An 18477-nucleotide genomic window follows, 5' to 3' on the forward strand; every position below is an offset into this window, starting at 1 on the left:
GTTGGGAAAGGCTTAATACAACAGCATCCTTAGTTCATTAGAGGGAAGGCTAAAGTTACGGAACCATAACATATCTCCCTGAAAAGCATCATGCTGAGATATACCAAATTTGTTTGACTGCATACAGTGACCAAACAATCTTGATTTACTTAATACGAAAAGAAACAAAAAGGACAATTTTATTATGACTATTACCTGTTGGGAAGAATAGATTTAGGAGAAAGTTTACAGCATCTGATATACAGAAAATTTGAAAATAAAACTCCAATAGGAGGTTGTGCATTTGAAAAACAGTCATTTTTCCTACCATAGGTTCCACAAATAAATTTGAAACTAAAGATGATTCATCTCAAGGTACAATTGGAGTTATTCTTGCAGGAAACCATTTCTGATAAAAGGAAAATTTTAGAGAAAAACCCTGTAATATAAAAATGGCGTAATAGTTCCTAGAACATATTTGATGTGGTGGGCTACTAAACTATCGCGACAGGGAATTTGCAATTTTTTCATTAAATATAAACAAATAAAATGCAAAATACTTTGTCTGTCATTTCCCTATTCCTCACCTGTAAGTAATATTCAGTATATCTGTGTGGTGCGTCAAACTGATTTTCATACACTTTATGTTACAGCTTTTTAAATAGAGAATACTTTATACTTACCTGACCATTCTTTTTCCTCATGAGGAAACAGAGAATTATCATAGTGCTCTATAACATGTGCAGATTGTACAAATGAAGCACTGTTGAATAAAGACAGAAGCTGCCTTACACTTAAATTTCAGTGGGAATACGTAGCCCCATGTGAAATGCATGTTGTTTGGACTAAAATGTTACAATCACCTCTGATATCCACATGCAAAATACAAAGTCTTATCTGTCTCACTTCTGTTAGTAAGAAAGTTTCTTTTGATAGCTGTCATCAAGAATATTTAGTCCACTGTTTTTCATGGGAAAATTCCATTAATAAAAATTTGGTTGAGTGAGAAGCAGCTCAACTTCTAGGAACAAATCTTAAAGATGTTCAGAGGCTCAGAAAATCTACAAATTATGGTCTTTATTAATAAAGTAGTACATGTTCTGGATAAAAATAATCATCATTTGGATATATTTTCGACAAAAAAGAAGATGAATGCTGTCTTGAGACAGAAATTTGTGTTAATTATACTTCACCAATGTCAGTAGAAGACTTCTGATATTTTCTGTGGTGCTGTTGATGAAATACTGGTTAGAATGACTGGAGGCATTAATTTTCTCTCCAGACACCCCCTTTAAATAGGATATTGATAGTCTTCTGGGGGTTAGATATAAAAAGATTTGCAACCAGGAACAACTTTATCTGTGGATCCACTACTCCCTGTGTGCACTACGCAGGGAGCAAAATAAAGTTCAGTCTTTAAAATATAAGAGTTTGAACACTGTGTCTCTCTTTTCAAGAGTATGAACATACCCTGGCAGAAAAGAGTACAGACATAGTGTCTTTGTCTGTCAGACAGACTGTGCCCACCCTGGGATATATGTCAGAGAGTGCTGGAAATTGTTCCTGGCTTGCAGCCACAAAAATTACTGTCAGGGGTTAGTAAGCAAAATCCTTTTTCTGAATACACTGGGTTCAAAAAAGTCACATCAGCAGCAGTAAGCATCTCACCTCTTCTGCTCCTGTATATTCCTCCTGCCATGTTGCAGAGGGAAGATTTCTGGTGAGAAGAAAGAGAAAAGCAACAGAGATAAAGCCCTCTCTGTCTCTAGGCGTTACCAATGCACCTTATTTGGTGGATGGTGATAAAAGAGAGAGAAACAAGATTGAAAAACAATGTTGCATAAATTCCTTTATCCAATATTGTCAGTAACATAGCCCAGCAGTACCACCTAATACCCAGATCTGCATTGAAACTTCCCAATCATTTCCTACCCTCTGCAGAGGGTAAAGCTTTTACTGATACCATGAGAGACAGCAATATGGCCCTTCCAATGAAGTTAACTTGGCTTATAGGCTTCAGAAAAATAGTCTAGCAGAAGTGGTATCTTCCTTATATGAGTATTCTGAGTTTTTGGAAACAACATAATTTGTATGCTAATAAGATTTCCACTATTGCAGTGATTGCTTTCTTGTCCATTAATTACTTATGCTTTGATCAGTCTACATTAGTGCCGTGCATAAAAAAGCTTTACAAATATTTAATAAATGGGTTCACCATATTAGTGTTTTAAAAGATAGTTATTGCTACAAATTAAGATATTCCTTTTCCAGCTTAGAATTTGAAGATAAATATGATCTAATTTGAGAAGCAATTGTTAGCTGTTTTGCAATTATTAATTCCTTTTATGAGTGATAGAGAGTAGAATCTCCTTTTAAGTGCTATATCCTCATTCTAGCTGGGATTCAACATTGTCATACCACTGCAATATAGTGAAAAACATCATAAATATTAATTGAATGCCAGTGGCAGAGAAGGAAATACTTTCTTATTCTAATACCACTTTCATTTGAAATAGATGAAATAAAAGGCTTCTTATTAGTTATTTTGGGGCATTTAATACTCTATAGGCATGCCATACACTTGGCCAATTAGCATAGATGATTGATGACAAGAATTAAAAAATAGAAGTAACTAATTTTTAAGGGCAGTTGTGAGTACAGGGTTTGCTGCTATTCTTCAGAGCGCAGTGCAGTTTGTCAGATTATGAAAAAGAAATTTAGTCCCATTCCATTCAGTGCAAGTGTGTTGACCAAGATAAGGAAAAGGTTATGATACTGGAGATAGCCAGAGAAAATAATGGACTCTGTCATTTGTCTTCCTTCAGGCTGTTTAGATATTATTGTTGTCTCTCCAAGAAGCCAAGCATCTGATGCTGGAATGTTTTAATTACAGAGGTGTCAGCATGAGCTTCAACTCACAATGGTTATTTGGAACTTATAGTGCTGGATCTTTTGTAGGAAAATGAAGGGTACTGCATTTTTAAGCAATGGTTTCTTTGTTTTCAAGTGAGATCTCTTCCAAGTTTAAAGCTTCCTAGATCTTGATGGTTTGATCTCTTCAACAGGGCTGAAAAAAGCAGCCAAACTGATAAGAAGGCTTTTGAGTATCAGGCAACCTTCTCTTTCACTGGGAATAGAAAAACTGGCACAGCAAGGTCTGGGCCTCTGTGCTTGCCTTGAAAAATCTAAGCTTAAAATCAGTTCAACTGCCCTGCAGAACAGTTTCAGGACTTCCTTCAACACAAGCTAAGGTGCTGCCAAGAGTAGTGGATTTACAATCCCAGTGGATTTATGCTGGCATCAGCTTGCTCAGTTGCTAGAGCACTGCTGGGGCTCAAACAGCAGCTCAGCCCAGCTCAGTATGATTCAGGGGTGTGGGGCTAGGGCGCTGCTCTTGAGAGGGAAATAAAAGCTCAGCTTGTAATCAAATGCGTCCAGTCCTTTCTGAATATAAATTAGGGGAATGAGTGTAGGTTTGTGTGCATTGTTGTCTAAAGAGTGCAGTTATGAGTCAGTAAAGATTATCTGCTCTTTTGAGTGGTATTCTGCCATGCTCAGTCTTTTGATAGGCACGCACACTTTTTTTCAAAATTTAAATATATCAGTATTTTCAATATGTAGAAAATTGTTTTTGCAGTTTCAAAAAAAATAGATTTTTCATTTCAAATAAAATATTTATGAAGTCTGAAAACTGATTTTTAACTCTTTTTCCACTGAAAAGATGCAGTTTTTTTCTTATTTTCCAGCATTCTTTGTAAGTCTTTTAAAACTTATCCCACTTTTCCTTTTCATTGCAAATGAAATTGAATGGCAATTATCAGAGAAGTGCGTTTGTCTGTCTACTTTAGGCATACCAGAGGCATTTAAATAGAGCATAGGTGTCTGAGATTCAGAGAGCAGCCCAGAATGGTTCCTCTCCAGTCTCACATTCAGGACACTGAAATTTAATCCCTGCCTCCATTCTGGAACATGAAATTCCAATACAGTTTGTGCATGAGAGAAACATTTCAGATTGGCTAGGTAAAAATCTTCCTCCTATATAAAATCAACTTTTGTGATGGAAAGATAACTCAGCTGTTTTTTATTCCTCTCCCTATTGCAGTTCTGAGAATACCTAGGCTACTGTGTGGAGAACAATTTGTTCTCTGCATAAATATAATTTAAAAAAAGAACAGGGAAATCTCCTTCAAATAATATTGCCAGGCTAAAGGTAAGCATATGGTCAATAATAAGAGAACCTGAAAGCAAGAGGAAAACTTAAAATGATAAGATTCATGTTCAGAAGCAGTCCTCTGATGGAAATAATGTAAGTAAAAAAGCTCCCAATAGTGAGTTTTATAAGTCCAAGAGCTTAGATATGAATATAGCTCCATGAAATGCATTGATGAGTAGTAATTCCCTAATTCCCTTCCAGTTCCAAATTTACCAACTCTGATTCTGCCTGTGGTCCTCTTGAAACAAGAACTGAGAGCAGTACTTTTAAAACAACTGCAAATCTTTTATTTTATATACATATACATATATATATATATATATATATATATATATAATATTGGGGGGGGAAGGTTGTGTTTGGTTTTGTGCTTGGTTTTTTGGGGGTTGGGGGATTGGTTGGTTGGTTGGTTGGTTTTAGTTTGGTTGGTTTTTTTGGGTTGTGTTGTTTTTTGGTTTTTTGTGGTTTTTTTTTTGTTTTTGTTTGTTTGTTTGTTTTTGGTGGTTTTTTTTCCGCTTGTTTGTTTTGGGGTTTTTTTGGTTGTTTTTTTTTGTTTTTGTTTTTGTTTTTGTTTTTGTTTTTTTTTTTTTTTTTGGTTTGGTTTTTTTTTGGTTGGTTGGGGCTTTTTTGTCCAGAAGGAGCTTCACAGCTTAGTGGTGTCTGAGCTGAGGAAGGAAATTCCCTAGACTAATTTTGATAGTCTGGGAATCTGCTTGTACTTTTAGACTGACACCAGTCTTGTTTTCCTATGTAGATTTACCAGTTAATTTACCTGGGTGCATCTGAATTAGTCTGCAGGACATGGTATAGATAACATCCTGGTTGTGGAAATGCTGGGGGGCAAGTCTGGTCTGTAACTATTTCATAGTGTTAATTGGACTTTAAACACTACCTTGAGTTAGAAGAAAACCAAAGAGGACTCGCTTTTCATTAACTTGCTTTTATCCTAATTTCCACAAATTAGCTGGTATGACTTGAGGGGTAATGAGGGAATATCATCTGTTGTCTTGTTTTCATCTCTGTCAAAGTGTCCATAGGGAATCCTGAAGAGTTTGCAAGTGGTATATTTCATTGAAAAATACACTGTTTATCTATTAAGTGACTAGGTAGGTCTCAAATTTTTAGTATGACATTAATTCTTAATTAATTTTAGGCAGAGAATGTATTTAAAGCAGCAAAGTACTTCACCAAAGTTTTTAAAAGCATCAATCACATTGGGAAAATATTTAAGTATCAGTAAGATTTAACTCTAGTGTTCTGAAAGTGTAGGAAGAGTGATCCCAAAGTAACACCATTACTCTAAGCATGCTTTATGGTGTCTGGAGAGAGCTACACCTTTGACATCTGTGACCTGTGCCAGCTGGAAAGATGCTGTGTTGTGTAGGATCTAATGGAATATGGCACTGATCACTCAGAAGACAAACCAAGCCTCTTTGGCGTCTTCAGATCTGAGTGTTTTACAAAGAAGCTCCCATCTTTCCTTACCAAAATTGCTACATGTACATAAACAGTGAATCTTTAAAGAGTCAAAACTATTCTAGTTATACCTTTCTGACTCTCTGCAGGTCGTTGGCACAGGTTAGAATAGCCTGAAGGATTAAAATGGACAATGAAAAGGTCTGAATTTGGTTTTATTAAAAATATGCTGGTCAGATCTTCTTCATGCCCCTGCCAAGCCTGTTCAAATCTCTGTGCTCAGCAATGGTAATGCTCTTCTCTGCAGATTTCAGTCAGAATTTGATGCTGATGAAAGCATCACCTGGAGCCATGCAGTGCTGAAGAAAGGAAAGAGGATGAAACTTCTACTTCACTATCATCAAACATAGCTGTCTTCAGGAGTCTTTTCTGATAGCAATATAGACAAAATCTGAAATTTTAAAGAAAAGTAAATCTGAGAGTCCTAGGATTGGAAATAGCTTAGGCTAGGCTTTTTAGTTTTAGAGAAATACACATCTTAAATGTCATAGCAATTCTGGCAATTGTCAAGTAAAGCCAAAACTACAACTGGGCTAAATTAAAAGTTTGTTAGAAGCTTGCTGTAAATTTAGATGAACAAAAATTGGTGTTTCATTCTGAAATGAAAAATGGACCCATTTCAGTGATGGTTATTGGGAAATGTATTAGAAAATAAATGTCCTGGACAGTCAGTTCCCATGTGCTTTAAACTGTCTTAGTTGATTTGCCAAAAAAGTTTAAAATACTCTAATCACTGGAAACATTTTATGAATATTGAATTAAAGATTTTATGTGTAAGAGCTTGTACTACATAAAAAGAGGGAAAATCTGTGTTAGTGTTGTAGACCTAGATGGCTGCTCTCTACAAAAACAACACCTTTCAGTGTTCTTCCCTGGTCAGTCAGTTTACACTTCTGCCTGCAGGGGAATTTTCAGATGCAAAGTAGCCGTGTAACACTGGGAATGACTCTGCTATCATAGTCTCTTCTCTTCCCAGTAGGGAGAATCATCCACGACTGACAGGTATACATACTTAGAAAGAGATTTGTTAAGATGTTTGGTCTTTGTAAATTTTTTTCATTCCCCTTTAAAGCGGTTTTGAATTAAGGTTGCTCAGTTAGAAAACAATAGTCTGAAGATACCGTGCTCAGCACTTGCACATGGGTAATGCCAGTGTGTTCTACTTTGGATATGAAACCCTTGTTAATAACAGAGGCCGCCTGCTCTTTAGAAGGAGTGGAGTAAACAAAGTAATCTGTGTCCAGCAAATGTGACAGAGCCTGGGCAGGAGGTGGAGGCAGTGGATCCTGCCCTCTTTCGGTTCAACATCAGAACAAATGTAATACATCCTGTGCAGTTCTTCTCTCTTCTGAGATTAATGTAGTTTAAAGAAAATGGAAGAAATTACTTCAGAACATCATATGAAATTGCACTGTTGAAGAGATGGAACTGCTGCTTAATGCGGTGTCCTTAAAAGGCTTTTTGCCATCTCTTCTGATTCATTCTTGCAAAAGCAGTGGGGGAAAAAAAACATAGTGGTGGAAGATAATGTGCTGTTACCCTGTTTCTACAGACACACAAAGCTAGAAACTGAAATCATCAGGGACTCAACCTCATAAGAGCAATTCTGAGCATCACCTCAGCAGCTCATATTTACTCTTTTATGCACACTGGGAAGGGCTTGAGTTCCTAGTCCCAGTGCTTCAGACTGTTTCCTTTTCTCTTGCCACCTTGAAAGGCAGATTGTTTACATCAATGTTTTTACACACTCCTGGAAGAGATTGAGTCAAGAGAAAAGGAATTACGTTTCTCATGCTTCAGAAGCCAACCATGGATCAGGAAATTGACTAAATACCAACAGTCAGTGCTGTTATATATTATATATATCACTTGACTTGTAAGCATTTGTTGCACGCTGTTCCAGGGCCTGTCATATTGTTTCTGAAGTATTCATAACAAAAACTTGCAAAATAGCTTCTCAAGTATATATGTTTCATTTTAATTTCTTTCCTGCCATGCTTTTAAACCTAAGACCACTAATGATGTCCAACAAGAGCTTACCTGATCACAGACAGAGATGGCTCACCAAAAACTCTGTCACTGGGTAAAAATGATATGGCCATAAAGGATAAAAGAGCATCTCACTTCTTTGCCTTGCGCTGGCTATGAGTCCAAGATGAATATGTAAAGGCACATTAATGAGTAATAAAGCATAAAGGTTTCATCTTTCTTCACCTTCAATGGCCAGCAAGTCCGATACTGTTTGATGCATGATTTCCTGGCAAGCATCCTCTTCTCCCCACTTTCAGCTGCTTATGAATTGCTGGTACCTAGTCAGGGACATTATTCCCTTAGTCTTGCTTCTGTGTGTAAACGGATTGCTCAGATGTTTGTAAATGATGCCTTTGCTTGCTGTGCTGAAAGAAATGCTATGATTGTGCTGTCTCATTTCAGCATAGCTGTGTAAAATTGTTTAGATGCATCTAAATGCTAATCTAATGGAGCAGCTTCGTCTGGGCTTATGTCATTGTGCTGCAGCAGCACACTTTTATGCAGTGACAACTGATGAGAGAGGATGCTGATGAGATGGAGGGAAAAAAAATAACTAAAGAAATTCTGTCTGTTCCCTTTCTGATTCCTTCACTTTCCTGGGAAAAAAAAAAAAAAGAGTTGAAGTTCTGCCTGAAATATGGTAAAGATCAGCTAGCAAAAAAATTAGTTACAAATAGAGGCCCCCTTCTGCACAGCAAAAGCATCCATTTTTCAGTTATGTCTTTGTCAGACAATAAATAAAATTGTAACAGAGGCTTAGAGAGGGGAGATAGGCAAAATAAAAATAAAAAACCAAAAATCCCCTCTCCTTGGAAGAAGAGGCTGAATGGACTGAAACTCATTATTTAGAAGGGAGTGTAGTGGCAGCATGATGAAACCATGTAGTAAGGCTTCCAGTACTTTGTATTTCCGCATGATCCTAGATTGAGGATGTATGTGAATGATAGGAACATAAACATGGTGTACTTAATTTGAAACCATAGATATTGATTTTCAGTTTCCATTTCTTCCAGCCCAGGTGTGAAATACAACTCATTGCTGTCATGATATAAGGAAATGCACAGTAGGTTTTTCTTTTTTTTTTTTTTATTTTAGGAAACTTGGTTTTGGGAAATTATTTTAACTCAAGATAGTCTAGAGTAATTGTTTCATAGACCAGGGATTTTTTTTTTTTTAATTTTGAGAAACTCTATTGCTTATTCAGTAGGCATTTAAGGTAGACAAGTGCCAAAGCAAAATACAATGGGCAATGTCACAGACTACTTGAATTAGCTGATGCTAACAAAGATCTTGGCAAATATCAGACACAGAGCTCATCTTTTTTATTAAAATTGCTGGGTTTTTTGCCCAGAACAGATTTGCCATGGAGGAGGCAAAAAAAAAAAAAAAAAAAAGGGAACTTCTATATCTCTATATCTCTCTCCTGTGTTCTTTATTTCTAAATTGCCTCTGATGTGAACCTGTACATCTGCTTATCCCATACTTCATTCATATGGGAGCAGTTTCTGTAACCTATTTAAAAAATCATTAATATTTCCTGATCTCTGAGCTATCTCTGAGATATTATTTTCCACTTACCGGTCTGACTACCAAGAGGTCACAGGAGCTACATAATAGTATATGAAGTGTCGCATGAGATCTGTAGACTGGGTCACATTCCAGTCCTCTGACTCTAAACGAAACAAATATATAAGTAATCCTCACTCAATGCAAATTTCAGAAAGTCATTACCTGCTGTGCAGAGGAATAATATGAAAAACATCACTGATTTTTCTGTTTTAGACTTAAGTCCTAATAGATGAGTGCCTCCTAATTCCCATGTTAAGGGATTTGATGAATGCAATTTTTTCCTTCTTTTCCATCAGTGTCACAGTTACTAGAAATTTTTTCTTTTTCTCAGCAGTTCTCTTCCAATAATTTAGCTTCCTTCTTCCCTATTGTTTTTCTCCAAAACCAATGTTTTTGTATTTTGGAAACTAATTTGGGGGCGTGCTTTTTAAGCATAACACAGCATGCTTGCTACAGTGCAGTTGGACAATCAGTGTATGGAAGTACACCTGTTCATTTTTTTCCTGCTATTTTATGGCTGTTCTGTCATGTCTAGAACAAAAATTTCTGTTTAGATGACAATGGTGGTATTCATTTAGAAAATGCTAGCCAAGACCAGTTTTTTAGCTATGCTTTACCCTGCTATCTGAGCTGCTCTGCTGGTCTCCAGACAACAGTGTTCAGTTACCCAAAGCTTTTTGAAAATGTCATAAGAGAGAAAACAAGCAGGGAAAAGACATCCCAATGGATTGTAAACTATTTCAGATTTTAGTCTTTAATCTTGAAAATTTTGAAGGAAACATCTTTTCTGAAAATAGTCTCAAGGCCTGAAAAGCAGCAGTCACTGAGTCTGTTTTTTTCAAATGTTCTAGAAACACTTTATCCATGGTAGTCTAAAGATATAAAATCATGGACTGAGGAGCATTGTTGATTTGATGGAGCATTTTAAATTTTGTCACCCTCTGCCTCCTGCTCTCCTCTCATTTATCCAAATATGATGGTTACCTCTTTGTCCCACATGAGGTTACACCTTCACTGCTGTCTCTCTGGTATCCTCTCTTGCACTCTGCTTACAACTCCTGTACTTAGCTTTTTGTCTGCAGCTGAATGAGTGATATAACTAGGTTGACACCAGAAGTGTTGTGCACAAGCTGCCCTCAGCTGGAAGTTTGCTGTTTTGTTTCAGAAGTGAGGTTATACTTGCATAGCTAAAAGCCTGTTAGATAGAATAAATTATATTCCCTTTCTCTATAAACACCACTGTCTTGGACATGAAGTTTGGAGGGTGGAAGAGGATATGACTTGCAGTGTGTAGCACTTCACTGCCCACAGGTTGCAGAACCAAGAGCCACAGAATCCCAGCCTGATGCTTTGTGCATGTCAGGGAAGGTGTGTCAGTAGCTAAGGAGTCCTGAATGAGTAAATTGAGTGCAACACGTGAGTATCAGGCTGTGTGGGTTGCATGAAAACAGAAAGTCTTTTGAAAGGATCTGGGGCTAAAAGAGAGTTGCTCCCTTCCTCCTACCCTCTTCTGCTAGTACCTGCATCCTTCCAGGGCTCCATTGTGCTGGCTCTGGTTCAGCAATTCATAAACAACATATCACCCACTTGCCAAAGCAATAAAAAATCCCCCAAACAACAACAACAACAACAACAAATCCCACTGAATGCATTTTGCTGATTTAGTAGGCCACTACGGCTCACACAGTGGTTTGATGAATGCTGAGCTATCACCAGGTAGGTGTAGAGCTGTACAGCTAGGAGCAATGTGGGAGGCCAGTAAGCTGCCCTCTGGGTGATAGCAAATTCTTAGGTTTCCTATCTCGGGATGCCTCACTCTCCTTGGCTTGTACTTTTATTGGACACCGTCCAATAAGGAAACTGCAAGTTCAGAAGTACACTTTGATTTCAGCAAATGTCATAGAACTTAGACAAATTTAATTTTATATAGTATATAAATATATAAAGAATATATAAAATTATTTTAATAAATAAAAATTAAAAGAGAAAATTTGAATAAATGCTAATGCTCAGTAGCTCAAAAGGAGCTTAATGACATGTTCATAATATAGCAAAGATACCTACTTTTTAACCACCAGGAAAAAATACAGACACATAATACACAGCTCCTTTCAAGCAGAGACAAATGACTGCTGTAAAGACAGGGGAAGTCCCATGTGTCTGAAATAAATCTAATGTTGGCTAATAATTTGTAAGTGTAAATGGACGATGTGGACTTCTTATTCTGACCACAAATAAAGGACTAATGACTTCAGATGAAAGGGAAAGACTCTACAGGCAAGGTGGATAGAAAATGTCTTTTTATTAAGGGGATGAAACAGTTATTCTGTATAACAAAGCACACAAATCAATATTAGGTTTGTAAAACAGCACAAAAAAGATCATGGTACTCAGAAGAAATAGGGAGATGATGTCCTTGTATATGGCAAGTGAGATTGATGCTGTTGAAATGTTTGGTCCGGTCTGGTTTTCATCATTTGTAAAGAACATTCAAGCACTTTAGCTTTTTGAGGGAAGAAAAAAAAGAGACAAAAGGGAAGCAGGTCAGAGATGTATCAAAAAGCAAACAAACAAACATAAACAAATAAAAACCTAAAAAACCTACAACATAAGCCTCTATATTTCTGCTGTTCGAGTCACCTAAATTGTAATGTGGGACTAGTATTGTTTATACTTAGGGGTGGTAGTACATTTAGGAAAACTAAATAAAGTGCACCTGTGTAAGGTTGAATGATGAGTTACGCAGCTACAATGAATCCCAAATACAGGGATGTATTTGGGCCAAAAAAATTGAAAGTCTGTGTGGCTGTACGCGCCATCAGCAATATCCAGGAGGACCAGACTGTGCCAGACTGAGCTCATTCAGCTCCTTTTCCACCGTCTGTTCACATCTCTGTCTGTTGGACTCCAAGCCACAAACTTTCTATTTCCTTCCCATCAGCTTTTTAAGGGTCATTGCTAGTGTGAAGATGCCTGTCAAAGTTGGCAGATCAGCTGGGCAGATTGGCATTTACTCTGGCATTCACTTTTACAACTAGTAAAGAAAGAAAAAATATAGATGGTAGATTGAAGAAAATTAAATAGGCACCAAGATACTAGTATGGTTTCTGTTGGTCTCCATTGGGATGACCTATGTGTAATGGAAGAGGGAGGCTTTGCTAATTAATATTTAATATATAGTAAAATGTGGGGTTTGTTCTAAGTGCAAGTTATTCGCTTATGCAGTTGATTCAAATGCTTGTTCAGGACTGAGGTCTTATTTTACATCTCTTGAAATAAAATATTTGCTTGATCAAGAAATATTTTTTAATATGATGATCATGTTCTGAAGAAGTTGGCATAAAATTACTTCCATTATTTTCTTTAATTCGATGTAATCACTGGTCCTTTTGCTAATTAATATCTAAATATGCATATGTAACATCACCAAAACACAATGGAAGGTAAAAGAGGATTTTATGCATTGCTATACTCACGTGGATTTCATAAGAGCTATGTCTTATGGTGGGTCGCACCATAAACTGCAATTTGTACTGGCACATGTGCCGGAGTGTGTGGTGAGATGAAAAGAAAGGATGAAATAGTTCTGACTGGCTTTCAGAATGTCTCATATTAATATGTGTATCAGTAATATCTATTATTCAAACATCCGCCACTTTAAATAAAGAAGAAACACTTTTAGTAATTTATGACTCTCAAGTGTAAAGAAGAAAACTCTCCAGCTAAATCTCATGGTAGGTTGTCTCAGTAGCAAAGAAATGACTTGATGTGAGTTGTAGAATATCATCAGATTATAGCTCACTTCTCATGCCATAAAACAGCACATAATTCCTAAAGACATGTTTCTGAAACACTGATTGGCTTATTTCTTTCTAGCATTGCTGTAATTTATGAAATTTAATTCAACATTTTGTTGTCTATTTATATCACTTGTTTTGCTTCTAACATTATTCTCTTATTTTTAAACAGTAGGCAGGAGATCAGGGCTTTCGATTCCTAAAGTTTAGCACAATGTGGCTTACACTTGTTTAAGGTTTCTACTGTTTATGGAAGGGAAATGGTGTCTTGTGGCTTGCAGAAAATGGGGGGGAGGCGAGTGTGCTCTACTATGAAATTCTTGTACTGTTCCTGCAGGAGCCTGACTTCAGTATTTCAGAGGCCTTCAGTGCATCCCTTCAGTGACTAGAAAGGGTTATCCAAAAAGTGACAGGCTGGCACAGAGAAATGTATTGTAGCCTCACAGGTTTACCATTTGGTTTCTTTTACTCTGATTTCTGCCAAAACAAAGATTTACAGAGATGGTGTTAATAAGCCAAACCAGGGATGAAGTAGAACAACAATCTCTTAAAATCACTCAGCTCTCCACTACAGGTTCAAAATATTACAAATACCTACTGTAAATGAGTGAAACCTTCTTCTTTCATACTCAATTATGAAATAGCTGAAGTAAGGAGGAATTTTAACAAGATCTTTTCTTAATTTAATCCAAAGAGATGGGATAAAAGATGGGAGTAATTTCCTAGGAATATGTGAGGAGATTTCAGCATTACATGACCAATATATTGAGAAGAGTGTATAGCACCGCAGATGGTAGTACTGACTTAAAGACATTACAGTTTAAATGAATACTAGGACACACATGTTGGTATAAGAGAAAACCAAGCCATAGGAGCTACTGGTATCCATAATCTAGTAGGCTAAGTATATAAGATAAGATAAGATAAATAGTTTCTACAGCCATTTTGGAGAACTGTATGATGTATGAATGAAGTAGAAAACTATTTTCTTGTGTGATCTTTGAAAGTTTTTGCATATCATTCATAAAGCAAACAGTAAAAATCAATTGTTTGCATCTCTCTCATCTTCTGAAATTCAGTAAGTTTCTGGCTCTATTGTGCTTCCATTTCCTTTAAATGAAAAGTGGGTGGTAACACTGGCCAACTTTTTAAGGCCATTTGAAATCTGTAGAAGACTTTAAGGAGGTGCTCTTGAGTTATTTTGAATCTGTTTGAATCTGCTGTCTTCAGAATTTAAGCATTGCTTTGGTAATTTTAATAGTCAATGGAAAATTAAGATGTTAATGAAAAGCTATATTATGAGAGATTTATAAAACTTTTAAGATGTTTATTTATTTTATTTAGGGTGAAGTTGTCTTCAGAAATGGAGAGAGGATGGGAACCATCAAATTTACGCAATTCCAAGGTAGGTTGAAAACAATTTTCATTATATTTATGAATGCAACTTTTGTGTCAGTTGCATTTGTTTAAGGATATTTTAAATATGTACAATTGTTTTGAAAAAGAACTGTTTGCATGATGCAAAAAGGAACTTAATAAGTTTTTGTGGCCTGTTTAAAATGCCTTGTTTTGAACCTTGAGTGCTATGAGGTATTTCTAATAAATTTTCTTGATTATAATTCCCATATTTATAGAAACTAGTGATCTAGAGCAACCTGTAACTATTTAAAAAACCCTACTGGTCAGCTAAGTATCCACTTCTTTTTTTGTTTTCTTTAAGAAACAAAATGCAGTTGTCTCTTAAAAATGAATGTGAAATGAAATCTAGAGAGGATTTTTGTTAAGCTCTTTCAAGTTAGTTTTTGCACTCTCTGAAGACTCACTTTTGACATTCTGCAACTGCTTGCTATAAGTTGCTTCAGGAGTCAGTCCCTCAGCGTGCAGAGGACACAAACTGCTGACCCCATCCCTTGGAGGCAACGTGCTCCTCAGCAGCTCACCAAGCCTGCTGCATCCTCTCAACCTGAGCTGATCCTGCAGGGAATGGTCTCAGCGGCAGAGACCACAAATGAAGCTGTAGGGATTTGTCAGGAGCCATTTGCAGCCAGGATGAGGCACTTGCTTGGAGAAGTTTCTGCAGAAATGGTAATTCATGTTGTAGTTGTTTCTGCAGTTTATAGAACACAATTCACGTGTTTTTTTCCTAGGCTGAGGCTGAGATAAAACAGGAGATGATTGCATTTGGATGGTCTCGTGAGGGTAGTCGTAAGCTGGCAAATTCTTTCCATACAATACATGAGAGAGAAGCTTGCTCTCCCTTTGCTTTCAGGAGAGCGCTTTAAACATTATCCCACTGACCAAGTTACAAAGGCTCATTCTTTAAACAGAAATTGTCTGCTGTATGGACATTATTATTAATGTACAGCAGTGCACTTCAGGGGTTCTGTTGTTACTCACTCTGAATTACTGAAGTAATCTTCAGAATTGCTCTTGCCTTCACTACTGTAAGTGATGCTATTAACTCATGTTCCCGGAAGAATTTTGACCCATTAAAACTTTGCAGACATCTTATCACAGTAATGTAATTAAGGAATTCTTGTTCAACACTAATGATAAATATTGATTTCTTCCTCTTCTTCCTCCTCTCTGTCCCTTTTTTTTTTTTCTTTGTTACATAATAGTGGTGTTTACAGTGACATGAAAGAATCATGAGAAATTTTTTAGAAGAGGTGTTTATTCCTCAGAAATCTGGAGGAGCTCTAATGCATTTTGCCTAAGGGAACTACATGTACCCTCCTAGAACATCTGAGTAAGGAGGAAGTTTGGCATGTTCCCTCTGCACATTAAGGATGTGATTTGGGATCATGGGGAGATGCAATATATATCTTCTGCACTAATCCAGAAGAGCAGTAGAAGGATACCTGATTTTATACTGACTTTTATCTCCAATCATTCACTGAGGTTCTTTATAATATTTTCAGTTTCCTATCAGATACTATTTAACACCAATGGTTTTACCATCAGCTATTGTTAGATCAGTAAAAAGAGAGGAGACAGCCACCCCTTTAAAATCTCCTGTAATTGCAAAATTACTATTTCAGAAGTGATCCAGGCATATACTTGGTATTTTGATCATCAAACAAAGGCTTTCAATTAACCTACAGAAAAAATAACTCAGGCATCCTATTGAGAAATGCCAGAGAAGGGCTGGATTTCTATTCATGCAAGCAATAGTTGGTCAACATATCTTAAGGCTGGTCTCAAGTTTTGTTTAATTTCTCACTCATTTTGGAAATTAAGAGAGTGTGTAAAAATGTTTGAGAAATTGAAATAAGGAACAGTATAACAACATAGATCAAAGTTTTCCCTTTTTCTAACTACAAATGATAGTCTAAATATTATCAAGGATTTTTCTGTTCTTTTATTGGTATTGCTTTTTTTTCCAAAGCTTTTATATTCAATATTTGTGGTATAATTGTAGACATTATTAATTTGTTCAAAAGAATCCTTAATTGGTTAGAAAACTTTCTGAAACATTCTCATTAACTTTTAATAATTCTTGGACTATTGGGAAAGTTCATAGTAATGTAAAGAAATTAGTTAAGTCCAGTGCCTGAAATGATAAATGGGCTTTTCCTTTGTAGTTATAGCTGTTAGGAGTGATCAAGCATGAGACAGATATATAACTCATTGGTTAAAGGGTTTTGTTTTTTTGTGGTTTTTTTTAATAATATAATACAAATCATGATGATTTCAAGGAAAAAAGATCACATCAAAGATGTCTTGTAAATGCTTTTGTAAGGTTAGTTGTAATTATGAATATAGTTTATATTAAATGCATTAGCAGCTTATTATCCAAGCATGATAATTAAGAATCACCAGTGTTAGTGCTCCATACTTCAAGCGTCATTTTTTCATCTGCACAGCTTTGTAATTTCTTTAACAATTTGAATGAAACTTGTCACAGTTGTCCACAGATAAAATAATTCAATGCAGAAAAATAAAGCAGATAAATAGGTAATCACATATCAAAATATGGCCAAAATCTCTGTTCCTCATTTGCTTGAGTAGAAAAATCAGTGGGGCAGTCTCAGGAGCTAAATTTTCTGTTCTTTGCTGGAAACGTTTGTTTTAATGAGACTATCTGCAAAAATTTTGTCTATGGAATAAGCAGATAGGCACATGTGCCAGAGGCAGGGGAAAACCTGTGAGGGTTCAAGGGGAAACTGCAGTATGGCACACTGTGTTGAAAATCTGAATAGTTGGTTTAATTTTGGATCTAGATGCAGTTTTTCCCCAAACTCATGCTAGTCATGCCTTTTTTCAGCTTCTGTGTAGTCTGTTGCTTTTGCAAGTGGTCAAACAGATGGTGCCAGAGATAGCTGTGACCAAACTGCTTGCTGCTTTATAGATCATGAATACCTCCCAAGAATTATTTAGTATGCAACAGAGAATACAAAGCACATGTAATAGCATTTTCTCCCTCTACTTTAGTGGTAAATAAAGAATAGACTGTTAGTTTAGCTGAGATATTGCACTGATTGAAGTTTTCATCCTTCCAAATGAATGGCAATTTTTCCATGTGTGCAATTTGAGAACTCTTCTCCTAGTCAGACATGTAGTTGAAGTAAATGGTCAGAAATCTTTTGTCCAGTGGGAGCTGAAAAAGAGTTCTGACAACTTTTGTGGGTGAATCAGGGAGCAAGGATGGCAGTAACAAAGCTGAGATTGTAGATTGCTGTGATATGGGAGGCTTCAAGAGCAGATCTGTACCAGTCCTTCAAAATGTTTCACTTTGGCAGATCCTTTCTGATTAAGCTGACTGGAGCCTAGAAGGCACCTTGCTTTCAGTCAGATTCCTATTTCTGTCAGGCATTAAAGGAAACCTAAGAGCCATCTGTTTTGGAATAGGTTAAAAAGGAAAATTGAAGAACTGTAAACAAATACAAATGAAATGTGCAGAAATTTTGCTTTGTGAAAGCCTATGGTGCTGCATATTGGAAAAAAAACTTTAAGGAAGTAGGAAGAATTTAAGTGTTTCAGCTCCTTTAGCCAGGTAATGTGATATGACATTTGTTAGTGTTGAAAGCTGATCTGTTCACCAAGCGAGTGGGAGAGCATGACTTGTCAAGCATAACAGCTTTGGTCTCCTCAGAAAAAAGCCTTACTGTACTTCTGCAGTAAAAGCCATAGATATTCAGATATTCTTCTGAGTTTAATCAAATGAAGTAGACAAAAAAAATGTCTGTTCTACAGTCAAGGGGAAGGTACTCAAGAACCCAGGATTGCTTTTCTGGATCCTCAGTTCATCTATAACTTGTTCTCCAGGGGCATCAATCCAACCCTGGAAAAGTTTCTTTCTATTTATTCTACATATAGTTCAGCATACTCTTAACTACTGTTGGCTCTTGCTTCTACAAAGGCTCATAGAAATAATGCAACTAATTGCCTTAGAATATTTTTTTAAAATAT

At 36.4% G+C, this 18477-nt stretch overlaps 1 protein-coding gene across 1 annotated transcript in view; it reads left to right on the forward strand.

The window, feature by feature from the left end:
• The window catches only part of GABBR2 (gamma-aminobutyric acid type B receptor subunit 2), a 457122-nt gene that overhangs the window by 249643 nt on the left and 189002 nt on the right, over positions 1 to 18477 (forward strand). Inside the window, exon 8 of the mRNA XM_062500339.1 lies at positions 14410 to 14470. Within this exon, the coding sequence (XP_062356323.1) occupies positions 14410 to 14470 (61 nt within the window). The remainder of the gene's footprint in view (positions 1 to 14409; positions 14471 to 18477) is intronic.

The sequence above is a fragment of the Cinclus cinclus genome, chromosome 1, assembly GCF_963662255.1.
Source record: "Cinclus cinclus chromosome 1, bCinCin1.1, whole genome shotgun sequence".
NCBI classification, from domain to species: Eukaryota; Metazoa; Chordata; class Aves; order Passeriformes; family Cinclidae; genus Cinclus; species Cinclus cinclus.